The sequence below is a fragment of the Plecotus auritus genome (genome assembly GCF_963455305.1).
Source record: "Plecotus auritus genome assembly, chromosome: 6".
Lineage (NCBI taxonomy): Eukaryota > Metazoa > Chordata > Mammalia > Chiroptera > Vespertilionidae > Plecotus > Plecotus auritus.
Window position 1 is genome coordinate 29,382,201 of NC_137773.1, and position 13,655 is coordinate 29,395,855.

A 13,655-nucleotide genomic window follows, 5' to 3' on the forward strand; every position below is an offset into this window, starting at 1 on the left:
CTCTGCAAAGTTGATACAGGTAGTACTTATTTGATGATCAGAATATATGTTCATTTTTTGTTCAACTGTTGATCTCCCAAAAAACATAGATTTAAATATTTGCTCAACAAATATTTGAAGATCTGCCATGTTGCAAGCTCTATTAGGCATATACGAGGCATATGTTCCAGAGATGAAAGGATATATAGTCCGTAAAACCCACTCACAAACATGCGATATAGCTATCGTCCCCATTTTTCCAAATGAGAAACTAAAGTTGAGCTATTGTGACTTGGCAAAGGTCACACAAATAATGAGTACACATACCCATAAGTGAAGTCAGTGATACAATGAGAGCAGTAAGCCTTTACATTGTTCTTGGCTATATAATCTTACATCACTGTGAACAAATTGTACTAAATAGTCTGTGGGTAAGTCCTTTTATGGAGACTAAAGTAATGTGACATAATTCCTCCTCCCAAGGTTTATCTCTGGGAACAAAATATGAGTAATTGTTATTTTAGAAAATGATATAAGACGTGGGATAGTGCAGTATTATTTCCAATTGAGTGACATTGATATGGAAAACAGAATTCAGGAAGAGGATTGAGATTAGTTTAGGGTAGGATGGTAGGAGATGTAATTTAGCGATTCAAGAATTATTAAGTGCCTCTTATGTGCTGGGGATAAAAAACTGAGTGAGACATAGTTCCTATTCATGAGCCACACTTTGGGTGGAGATAGAAAAGGAAATAATGCTAATAGCACAGAATGATAAGAGCTGTGATGGAGGGGTACTAGGGTGCTTGTGAGAGCACTAGGAAAAGGGTCATCTAAATCAAGTGGGGGCAGTATGCTAGAGATCATTCTAAAGGTTGAACTGCTTAATCTGAGTTGAAAAAACTGTTAACAGTGAAGTAAGTGAAGCATGAGGGCTGGCTTGTTCAGGCAGAGCGGTCAATATTTCTGAAGCAGAGGCATGAGATAACATTGTGCAATTTAGGAACTACAAAAAGAGTCTGGTAGGCTTAGCCCTGGCTGGTGTGCTCAGTGGTTAAAGCATCAGCCCTCGCACCAAAGGGTCTCGGATTTGATTCCTGGTCAAGGGCACGTACCTGGTTTCAGGTTGATCCCTGGCCTAATAGGGGCTCATGCGGGCAGCAACCAATTGATGTGTTTCTCTCACATCAGTTTTCCTCTCTCTCTTTCTCTCTCCCCACCTCCCTCCCTCCTTCTCACTCTCTCTAAAAATCAATGGAAAATATATCCTCCAGTGAGGACTAACAACAACAAAATTCTGGTAGGCTTAGGCTAAGAAGTATATATTTCATCCTGAAAGTTATGGAAGTTACTGAAGGGATTTTAATCAGTAAAGTGAGTGATACAACTCTATGTGATTTTTGGAAAGGCTACTCCAGCAGTGATTTTGAGGCTGCAGTGCTAGAGTAGGGGAAGTTTGTAGGCAGAGGGGTGAGTTATTTTATTGCTTTAAACTAAGTCAGAGGTGCTCGGCTGGTATTGTAGGCTCAATCTCCAGTAGGGGGCATATAGGAGGCAGCTGATCAATGATTCTCTCATCATTAATATTTCTATCTCTCCCTCTCCCTCTCCCTTCCTCTCTCTGAAGTCAATTTAAAAAAACCCTATCCTATATAATAAAAGCCTAGTATGCTAAGTGTCTGGTCGGCCATTCAACCAATCAGAGCATAATATGCTAATGATATGCTAAGGCTGATCAACTGCTTGCTATGATGTGCACTGACCACCAGGGGGTAGACACTACAACAGGTAGGTTAGCTTGATGCTGGGGTCCAGCCAATTGGGACTGAGCGAGACAGACCAGGTACACCCTGGAGCCCTCCCGCAGTCCCTCCCCGGCTGGCCAACCTCCCACGTCCTTCCCCAGTCCTGATTGTGCACTGGTGGGGTCCCTCGGCCTGGCCTGTGCCCTCTCACAATCCGGGACCCCTCAGGGGATGTCGGAGAGCCAGTTTCAGCCCGATCCCGCAGGCCAGGCCCAGAGACCCCACCAGTGCATGAAATTCGTGCACCAGGCAGGCCTCTAGTAAATAAATAAATAAATAAACTAGATCAGAGGTGATCAGGGCCTGGAAGATAAGAAGATAGAATTAATGGAACTCAGTGATTGACTGAGGGGATAAAGGAGATGTTTTCTTAGATTTACATCACTACCGAGGATGGTACATACCATTTACTGAAATGGAAAATCCAGCAGGAGTAGTTTTGTCTTGGGACAAGGTGGTAGGTGGGAGGCATGATGAGAGGTGGTATGGTAGTGGGTAGAAATGATTAACTTAATTTTAGGGTAAAATTTAAGGTGCCTGTGGAACTCCTCCAAAAAGATGGGTGTATTAGGAATTTGGGTATAGAAATCAGGAGGAAGTTCTGGCTGGAGATAGGAATTTAGGAGATAGCATGAGTTACAATTGAAACCATGTGCTTTGAAGGCTATTACTATTTAAGGGGCACCGAGCAAGAACGATGGGCCAGGTACAGAAGGTCACCAGGGCAGAAAGCCTCAGATGCCTAGCCAAGGACAATCGTAGAGTGGGACCTTGCCCCCAGGGTGACCTTTCCTGCCCTAGCATATCACTGGTCATATGGTTTGGACCCCCTGACCAGAGAGATAACATCTAGGCCTCAGTTGTATTTTAGCTCCAGGCCCAGAAAAGTAGCAAAACCAGACAAGGAGCATGAAGGTTAATCTCAAAACCAGCTACATTGAATAATGACCCCCTACCCGGCGATAACGAATCAATCATTGAAGACCCTCACCCTGAAAGGACACACCTGGAAAGCTGCTGGATATTATATTGAGATCATCCCCTGGGACTTCCCCTAAAATCTCCATCCTTAGAACCGTTAGGACAGAGGACCCAGGAAGCTCTCCCTCCTGGGAGCACACCCATACCATCTTTCTCCTTTTCTTCCTCCCTCTACCCCCAGGCATGTCACCTTTACCTTTCTAAGCTCCAAGAGTCCTTCCTTTGCCTCTATAACTTGTTTCCTAAGCCCATTTCTTCTATGAATTACTTCTACCTCTGTGATTTTATAAATAAATGTTATAGTTTGAAAAATATATATATTTAAGGGGCAAATAATAAAAGGTGGAAGCCTCAAAAAAAAAAAAATGGCTAGCAAGGAGCAGGAAGAAAAATTTTATGAAATAGTCCTAAATGGGAGTAGTCCACGTGTCAGATAAAGACAAGAGTCAAGTAAAATCTGGACTGGACAAGTATCTTTTGCTCTGGCCTTAGGAAAGTCAGTAGCCAAGGCAAGAATAATTTCAGTATAGAATAAGAGTTAAGATTAGAGGCTCTGGAATCTAATTGTATTTAAATTTTGGCTCTAACCCTTACTAGCACAGTGGAACTTTGGATGGGTAGCTTAACTTCTTGAAGTATTAGTTTCCTTTTTGGTCAAATGGGGCTAAGAATACAAACTTACAGGGATATTAGGAATGGGGTTAAATGAGATCATGTATGTAGATTGTGTTTAAGGTACTGTTTCTCACATGGAGTGGACATTCAGTAAGTGATTGTCATCTTTTCATTGACTTTGTGGGGACAAGACAATAAATGAGAGTGGAAGTGGGAGACAGACATATTTTTAGAATGTTATAAAGTAAAGGAAAGAAAGAAGTTGATAATTAGAGAGGGGTATTGGGTCAGGGAGGGTTTTGATTTTGTTTGTTTTTTAAAGATAGGAGAAACTCGAGTATGTATGTAAGCTGATGGAAAAGATCCTTAGGACCTCCTGTTCTAGTGAAACATACCGAAAGGATGAGTACATGGGAATAGTTGCTGATAAGCTTACAGAAGTGTTGGCACAGTTTTCTTCTGGATGATTCCAAAGTCCTTACCCAAGCCTTTTCTTATCTGGCTCTGTCTGAGGGCCCCTAATGCTCAGTTTGCAAGTGGCATAAGAGAAAGCTGAGCAAGTAATTTCACCAGTGGCTTCAATTTTTCAGTTAAGAGAAGCAAGGTCTTCTTAGAACTAATGTGGAAGGGGTGGGACAGTTGGGAGGATGGGAACATTTTGGTGGAGCTACAAAGACAGCCAGGAGAACATGGACTAGGGACACTAGAAGGATTACTAGGCAGCACTGTGGCTTCAGCTATCCTTGACGCCATCACAAATTCCTAGATTCTGACCTGCAGTGTTTACTAACATTTATGTTCATCAGCCCAGGTATAAGGATAGAAAAATCAGATGGCTAGATTAACCAGGGACTGGAAAGAGAAGGAAACAAGTGAACAGAAATAGGGGAATTAGAAATGAGAATAATAGTAGAGAGTGAAGTGATAGACTATAAATGGAATTGATACATTCAGAGAAAATGGAATGATCAGCTCTCTTCAGAGAGAGAATGGGAGAGAGAGGGAGGGAAGGAGGAAGACAGAAATGGCAGGCTCTTCCATTTAGAGATTAGTGAGTGAGAGAGCTAGAAGGATAGGAAGTGTTTGTTAGGAAATGGGATATGGCAGTTAAGAATCTGAGCATTTCTAGGCAACGGTCGCTTTGAGGATGGAGTCATGAGAGTGTGGAACTAAAATAGAGTGGGGCGAACGCCTTCGATGTATATAGAGGAGATCAAAGGCTTCCTGGGAGCAAAGCGAAGAGTCACAGTGTTTGTAGAATGCGGTGCTTGGAACAATGCGGCTCGTATGTGACATCAGTGCAGGGATTAATGAGAGAAAGTTGGGAGGTGGGAACCTTAAACACTGGATGGACTCAAGAACTTGGATTCTGACTAGGTAAGCAGTGGAGGTTTCTGATAGTGACTTCAAAAGAGCACTCACTGGTAGGAAAATTGTCCAGCAAAGGCTTGTAGGATGGGCTGGAAGGAGAAAGAGATGAGAACGTGTCTTTGTGTATCATTTTCTGGCAGCTATCTTTCTGGGTTCCTTCCGCATGCCCTATCAAGAGATTAAGAATGTCATCCTGGAGGTGAATGAGGCTGTTCTTACTGAGTCTATGATCCAGGTAAGGAGCAAGCTCTTTGCATCACTGTGCACTAGCCTCGTTTCCTCTCTGCTTAGAGGATGAGGATCCTCCTCTGGCATTGTTGACTTAAAGAATGCTTTGCGTAAGCTTCCATCCCTGGTGGTCAGGTTGTTTCTGTCTTTTCAGAAGTCCTGCCATCTCACTAGCTGCCTCTCCCCGCACTCCACAGGCCCATGTTTCCTTCTTAGTGGTCTTTGGACATAGTGAGGGCCTGACAGGAGGCTCATGTTGTCATCTCATCCCCCTCACACTGAGACAGTCCCTTCTGCCTTTCAGAATCTTATTAAGCAGATGCCAGAGCCAGAGCAGTTGAAGATGCTTTCCGAACTGAAGGACGAATATGATGATCTGGCAGAGTCGGAGCAGTTTGGCGTGGTGGTGAGTGAGGCCTGTGGCAACAGGCTCTTCTCTGACCCCCTTACTCCCTCCTCCTGAGAGCAGCTGGGGCACTTGCTCCTTGCCTCTTGTCTGTTTTGAATTTCTTTCTCTCTCTCCTCCCTGCTCTGGAACTCTTATCCTCCCCTAGGTGACTCAAGCCTGTAGTGTTTTCTTACTTTTCTGTCTTCGCTGGCTCTAACGGAGCTGCTGTCTTCCCCCCAGATGGGCACTGTGCCCCGCCTGCGGCCTCGCCTCAATGCCATCCTCTTCAAGCTACTGTTCAATGAGCAGGTGGAGAACATCAAGCCAGAGATTGTTTCTGTGACTGCCGCATGCGAGGAGGTGCGGAAGAGCGAGAGCTTCTCTAACCTCCTGGAGATTACCCTACTTGTCGGCAACTTTATGAATGCTGGTTCCAGGAATGCCGGGGCTTTCGGCTTCAACATCAGCTTTCTCTGTAAGGTGAGCCAGTGGGTAGGCAGATGACAGAAGGGAAGGCTGCTAGCCTCTACGAGCCTAGTGTGACAATTACTGTTGGCCTGAGGTGATCTTGGACTAAATTTCTTGGACTAACAATGTCAGGACTAACGATTTCTTCTCTTCCCCAAGCTTCGAGACACCAAGTCCACAGATCAGAAGATGACATTGTTGCATTTCTTGGCTGAGTTATGTGAGAATGACTATCCTGATGTCCTCAAGTTTCCAGATGAGCTTGCCCATGTGGAGAAAGCCAGCCGAGGTGAGCAGGTTGCATGAAGCTAGAAGGCACTTCCAAGCCCCACAAATCTCTGCACGGGGAGGGAAATAAGAGTCTGTATTTTAGATTATTTTCAGTGCAGGCTGTTTTAGGTGGGAATGAGAGAGAGTATAGGCATGGTGTGTAAGTCACAAGGGAGGAGTATCAGGCAGAAGAGATTGTCCTTGTGTACAAGTGGGAAGCACTCTTAGCCTTCCTAGGGAAACACCAACCACAACTGGAAGAAAGGCAGGTGTTTTTAGTCTAGAACAGGAGTGGGCAAACTTTTTGACTCGAGGGTCACAATGGGTTCTTAAACTGGACCGGAGGGCCGGAACAAAAGCATGGATGGAGTGTTTGTGTGAACTAATATAAATTCAAAGTAAAGGAGCGGAGGGGAGAGCAAGAGAACCGGATAGAACAGCCGGATCCGGCCCGCGGGCCGTAGTTTGCCCAAGGCTGGTCTAGGACAACGGTTATTCTCATTCAGAAAACATAGACTGGATTAGATTAACAAAAACTAGGCCTCACCATCCTGAACTTAGATAAACAAAAAGCAGCATTCAGTAGAATGGGAACAGATTTCTCGTTTTGTATATGTCTCCTTCCTGCAAACCCTGTTCTCTAAAATAAATGAAAGCAGGACTCCAGGGGATGTCACAGATTTTTGTTGAATTAAATGAAGCTTAGACTCAATCATCAAGTAACATAGTTTCACTGGAAAGAAGTGAGGAACAACTAGACAGTACATAAGAGAACTAAAATAATTAAATACCAGCTCTCTGTATAGACGGAGCTGTGCCCCGAAGGGCAGGAGCTGAAGGTCTTAAGACATGGGTTAGTAAGCTCTTCCTGTCTGTTTTTGTGTTTCCTTTAGTTTCTGCTGAAAACTTGCAAAAGAATCTAGATCAGATGAAGAAACAAATTTCTGATGTGGAACGTGATGTTCAAAATTTCCCAGCTGCCACAGATGAGAAAGACAAGTTTGTTGAAAAAATGACTATATCCTTTCTTGAAAGGAAGGAGTTGCCCCCTAGGAAGGGATAGAACTTGGGGGAAGAGGGGGAGCAACAGGATATATCTGGTGATATACAATTTTCCTCTCTTAAAAACTATTTTCACTAAAAACATAGTTTTTGAAAGCATTCCATTGTTAGGGCAGGGGAAGCAAACCATGCAGATAAGCTAAAAGTCCCCCTTGATCCCTTGCCCTCTGCCCATGTCCAACACACACACACACACACACACACACACACACACACACACACACACGTAGGTGTTTCCTCCCCACTCCCCAGAAGTATCCTACTGTCACTCGACTTCTTTTTGATTTGCACCTCATGAATTTATTTGATGCAAAAATTGCATTGTGTGCATTGTATTGCTTTTTGCCCACAATCTGTCTTAGCCCTATTTCCACAGCACTGTATGCAGAACAGCCTCTTTTTAACTGCCACCTCCTATTCTATAGGTGATTTAACATACCCCCTTTGTGGATATATAGATTGCTTCTGGCTTTTGCCTCGAGATAAATAGTGCTGTATTGGACATCCTTGTGCATGCCAACATGCATCTTTGAATCTTCCTCTGGGCAGAGAAGTGGGTCTGCTTCTTGGCATTGGTCCTTGACTCCGTGGCTGCACAGCTTTGTGAAGGATGCACAGGAACAGTATAACAAGCTGCGGATGATGCACTCTAACATGGAGAACCTCTATAAGGAGCTGGGCGACTACTTCCTCTTTGACCCCAAGAAGGTGTCTGTGGAAGAATTCTTCATGGATCTCCACAACTTTAAGAATATGTTTGTGGTGAGCAAGGAATACCTGCTGACTGAGTCTTGGGAATATTTTTTACTTTCCATTGGGTTTTTGTTGGTTGCTGGTGGGTGTGCGTATGGGTGAGTGCATGCATGCCCATGTGTTCATTTGTTTCCTCCACAGCAAGCCGTCAAGGAGAACCAGAAGCGGCGGGAGACAGAGGAAAAGATGCGGCGAGCAAAACTAGCCAAGGAGAAGGCAGAGAAGGAGCGGCTGGAGAAGCAGCAGAAGAGAGAGCAACTCATAGACATGAATGCAGGTAAGAAGTGGAGGAGAAGGCCTGATGGGCTGAGATAGGAACATTTGGAAGACTTCTCTGTCTAGAATCTGGAGGCCAGAGAGAACAGCTCATGTCTGAGCTCAGCTCCTGGCAAGTGATAGTTGGCAGCCTTCTCCCTCCAAGACCCTGATGCTGGACTTTCACCCCGACTCAGTGGCATGCACAGGCTAATTCTCCAGGCTCAAATCCCCTTCTCTCCTCTGCTGGTTCCTGCATTGTCTCATCTCCCCAGTGATTTTAGGATTGCTGTAACTCGTACTCTTCCCTTCTGCCTGTCCAAAGTGCCTCTGGCCTACTTTCATACCCTCTGCTAAATCTTTTGTTCTTTTCCCCACAATATTTTCCTGGCTCTGCTTCTGTCTTTTAATGGTGGCTTTCCCTCCCTTTCTGCCTATTTCACTAACTACTGCGTCCCAAGTACTTCAGCACAATCATATACCCTTTCAGATTGTAAACGGATTGAACTTCTGGAAAGGGGGCAGTGAACCTGGCCACCTTCTTTCTCCAACAGAATCTCTGTTTTACTACCAGAAGCATGGCTTTGTTGAAACATATGGCCTCAATTACTGGCCCGCTGTTTCCTGTCTCCGCTTCTTTCCTGCTGCTGATTCCCTGCCCCCCCTCTGGCTGCTCCAGCGGAAATTGTGCACGGCACTGAGCTGATGCCACCCTTCTTGAACCTGAGAGGCTGTGAGCCATCTGAGTGAAGGAGTTCCAGGGCTGCCGGGTTTGGCAAGAGAGTGTTTGCTGAGCACAAGAGGCAAGGGCTGCTCTAATACCTCTTGCTCCAGGGGCTTTCTTTGGCATTTCCTGTTGTGGTAATATCAGGGACCTGAAGCAGCAGGAACATTTCATCTTTTCTTCATGCTTTCCTGGGAAGCAATTCTCTGCTCTTATCCCAGTTGTGTATAAGCCACAAACTATTCTAGTAATGCTATTTAAGCCCACAGCAAATACCTTCCCCCATTCTCCTCAGGCACCTAGGGTTTGCCCCCAGGTACTGTCTAGGACGTAATAGGGAAATGTAGAGCTCAGCTGACCAGGTATGAGGGCTGTACCCAGTCATCAGGTGACACCCGACCTTGTCCAGGCCCTGGGATGCCCAGGGCAAGCAAATGAGGTTGGAATGTAGGTCAGCTACATTGGTGATGTTCAGCCAGCAGGTGGCGCTTGGAGCAGTGAGCCTAGCCTTGTAGCTGGCAGCCTGGGGCTCCTTGGGATTTCGCAGTTTCAGATTTCACCATCCTGAGCTGTTACCATGGAAACAGAGCCAGGCTGGAAAGAGGATTTTACATTAACTCTTTGTATTCCAGTCAGGATGTTTCTCTTAGATGCCTAGCTGGCTTTGGGACGATGCAGCCACTGGGGGCAGTACTTCAGTGAAATGTACTCTTGATCTGTTCTCTCTCATCTTTTCTCTGCCCTGCTCTGAAACTGGAACCAGGTGCTGCATGAAAGGTTTATGTAAATTGGAGTGAAACACTTTGGAATAAAGAGAGAATTACATAGTTCCTTGCTAATTTCATAATCCCAGTCTCATTCCGTATCCTGGTCTTGGAGTTGGGCAGTTCTGCAATTCCCAGTGCTTGTCCTGATTGGGATGGGAAGGAAAGGGTACTGCAGGAAAATATCCCAAGGTTTGCAGTGGTTAGTAGGCAATGAAACCTCTTGTTTGAACCATTACAGACAGACACAAGCAAGCGTGGGCTGAGGCTTGAGGTTGAGCCCTCTGTCTGCGCTGAGCCCTCAGCTATTGTGGGCGAGGAGAAGCCAAGCAGACGCCATGCATTTTGTGTGGGGCTCAGCACATGCATGTTGCTTGGGCTGAAGAGCTTACATCTCCATCTTTGTTCATAACAGAAGGTGATGAAACAGGTGTGATGGACAGTCTCCTGGAAGCCCTGCAGTCAGGTGCAGCATTCCGACGGAAGAGAGGACCCCGTCAGGGTAAGTAAGCAAATGGAGCCTTCCCCTGGTGAAGGGGGTGGGGCCTCTCTACTCCTGGTCCTGCTTGTCTTGGGCTGAAGAGCGGCAGGTAACCATGCTCTGAGGGTTTAGAAACTTCCCCACGATAGTCTCTGCATCTGGAGTGTATTGTGTAGTCCTCTTCCTCCCATGTTAGAAAGTACTGACTTGGAGAACTACGGCTTGAGGTTCTGACCGCAGATCACTTACATTTGACTATTCTTGCATTTCTCCCATCCGTGAAGCCGTTACCTGGAGCAAGCTAACCATGGTGCAGGACACAGAGATTTAGGTGGGCATTTGAGTGTATGAACAAAATTGACCCAAATACAAAACTATGTTAGATGTAGGAAACAAAGAAAAAATAAACGAGGAGTCCTTACTCCCAACTTCACAAGCAGAAGAGATAGAAACTAGTAAAAGTATAAAATCCTATAGAGAAGGTTGGACATCGTTTTCCCCAGATATAAAGGAGCATCTCATGGGCAGCAGTGTGCTGTGCCTGAGAACTGCCTTCTCCTTGGGTACAGTCAGCCCCCACTGCACTTGCCCTTCCCCTTTCCCTTCCCCATTGACTCCCCTGCAATCTCCTCTCCCCGCCTTTAGAAGATTTAAGTGGATTACGCTGAGCCAGAAGAATTCTGAGAAGAATTGTGGAGGTAGGAGGACAAATGATCTAGGCATTAGTATGAGGAAGGATCAGCGGATAAGTTCCTTTGAAGGAAGTGTACAGTGGCCTGCAGACTAGCCCGGAAGATATAGCCAAGGCTACCCCTCATGTGGTATTGACCTGCAGCATTGTGTCAGCGAAGTACCTTTGGGACTAGGGATGATGGCTTCTTTTCTAGGTTGAAGGGTGGAAATTACAGAAAAGGCATCATTAAGGATTTCTACTTCTAAGGGAGTTGGAGCTATGTTCTTATTCCCTGGCTGGTACATTTGTAGGCCTGTTTGATATGACCTTTACTTTAAGGTTATTGTAAAGAGGAGGCGTTGTGCAGTTTGCTTTGGCCAGTGCTTAGCTATTGACACAGTGGTATCTGTAGGGCGTATAGTACCTGTCAGAGCCTGGAAAGGAATCTGAGGATCCAGGGTATAGAGAATGCTAACTCATATAAACTCAGTGTCCTGGCCAAGTGTTGTAAGTCACTGTGAGTTTCATCTGTAACGACAGACTGCCTGTTTCTACCCATACTGGGAATATCCAGAGGGAAATTCCGTTCTGTGACGTAACAGGAGGATCTCTAGTTATGCCTCTTACCCATGTTCTGGCATCCTCTGGGTACAGGCCCTCTAGAAGGGAGGAGAGGGGGATAGGGTAGGACAGATCGTTTAGTCTATAGATCAGTGTTTGGTAGAGAATGAAGCTGGTAGTATTGCTTTTGTGTTTAGTCTTTAGAGCTTCTGCGACATGGTTTCCCACCCACCATATAAGGTGATGTGGCCTTCCATTAAGCATTTCTAGCCAAACAAAAGCACATTGCATCTCACTGTTTTTCCTGTATCCTCCCAGCTAAGCACCAGCCTGTATCAAACTTTTGGTGGGGAATTCCCTTTTAAGCCTCTTCCTGTGGAACTGCTAGAATCCCAGATGCTTCCTGTACACAGGCAGCCAGACAGCTTCCCTCTGCTGGGGAGGCCCATGCGCCACTCTTCCCACGTGGGAAAACCAGGACTCCGATGCAGAGGAAGCAGGGGTTTTCAGCAGAGGATCTGAATTAGCCAAAGCACTGTTTCCCAGTGTAAGAAGGACTGGAGGAGACTTATAATAGGAGATATTGATGCAAAAAGCAGTTGAAAATGAGAACTACGTACTTCTTAAATTGGCTCCATCCTGTAGCCTTATCTTTCTGGGCTCTGGGTTCACTGAACACACCTGAACATATCAGGGAGTATCTCTCAGGGGAGACATTTCTAGTTACTCTGGTAAGCTGTTTAGACCTGGGTGCATTCACATCATATAAAGTGATGTGGCCTTACATTAAATGTAAATAGAAGGCTAAGCATCAAAGTAGAGGCAAAGAGCATAGAACAAGGATCGAAGGCCCCAGGTCAAGTCTGATTACCTTAGACAAGTCTGGTTACCTTACATAAGTTTCTGGGACTCAGTTTTTTCATGTATAAAATGAGAGTTGGACTGAAATGGCCTCTGGGGTCCTTTCCAGCTTATTATCTTTTAATACAGTGATAATAGGATTCTCAAACTATAAAGGCTCTGGTGGCTGTGGTTTCCCTGGTGGCTGCTGGTCTTAACTGGTGCTTGGTGGTGTCTGACTGTTCCTCCTGGCCAATTGCTTGGAGCCAAAAAACAGTACTATTAAGCAGATCTGCCTCACAGCCTCCTCGGTCTCTGAGAGGCAGCTGTCCCCATTCAAAGACACTAGCCTTCTCCCTAGAATTTAAAGGAATGTTACCAAAAAATATTTGGCCTCTGGAGACCTGAGGGAGTGACCAGTATACAAAGACGCATTGAGGAGTTGGAAGAGGAGAGTTACTATCAGGGCTGGCTCATTAAAAGTGACATGTAAACTGCTGGGCTCTGCAGGGTGTGGGAAAACAATGGTTTGAGTGTCAAGGGGAAGAATCCATGTGATTGTATTGCTGCTACTCTTTCAGGCTGATGATTGAGTCTGCTTGTGGTTTAATGACTCAACTTTATCTCCATGTCTGAATGGTAGCCTCTTATACAGGCCATCTGCTCATGGGATAAAAGTCAAGGGAAGAAAGAAATTCATCTCCCTTTCCTTTCCTCTGCCACTTCCCTGCTTCCCTGAAGACTCCACCTACACTAATAGAACCTTAGAGCTGGGGAAGGCGCTAAAGCCCTCTAGAGATTAGCACCTAACCTCTTCATCGGTAAAAGAATTAAGACCCAGATAAGACCTTGCCCAGGTCTACAGGGCTGGCTGATGATAGAGCCAGAACTGTAGCCACTTTTGCAAAGCCAAGTCCAGGGCTACTTCCACTAAGCCTACATGATTGGACAACAGATGACAGCAATCCTTCTGTGTAGACAGAAATATTCTTTCATACTTTCCAGCAAGGAGAGCCCTGCACATGGTGAAATTGCTTCAGGGAGTTTTCTGATGACCACCTGTTTGGAGAAGGTTGAGAGTATTCCTATACCACTCCGATTCTCCCTCCACTTTGGTAAAATTAGGACAGGAATTATAATTAGGAGACTTGAGACAATAATGAGTTCTTTAGGATGGTAATGATCGCCCCATCTGTCCTAGTTTCCTCTTCCCTAAGGAAGCTTATTAACAAGAGCACTTCCTCTTTAGTAGTAGTTCCTAGCCTGTGTTTATAAATGTCTTTCCAAACCATTAACCTTCTTCTGACTCATCTATACTAGTGTTATATGGTTGATTTTGCTGGTGTTTTTATCCTAGCCCACCCCTGACTTCTGAGAATCTGGCCTCAGCTTTGACTAATGTCTCAACATTGTTCCCTTTTCCCCATACTCTGTGGG

General features: G+C 45.3%; 1 protein-coding gene across 1 annotated transcript in view; it reads left to right on the top strand.

Annotated features, from left to right (window-relative positions):
• Nucleotides 1-13,655, top strand: part of DIAPH1 (diaphanous related formin 1) — a 94,663-nt gene that overhangs the window by 76,308 nt on the left and 4,700 nt on the right. The window contains 8 exon segments of the mRNA XM_080672904.1: nt 4,892-4,986; nt 5,284-5,385; nt 5,608-5,847; nt 5,995-6,124; nt 6,999-7,123; nt 7,765-7,929; nt 8,062-8,197; nt 10,079-10,165. Coding sequence (XP_080529030.1) covers nt 4,892-4,986; nt 5,284-5,385; nt 5,608-5,847; nt 5,995-6,124; nt 6,999-7,123; nt 7,765-7,929; nt 8,062-8,197; nt 10,079-10,165 — 1,080 coding nt within the window.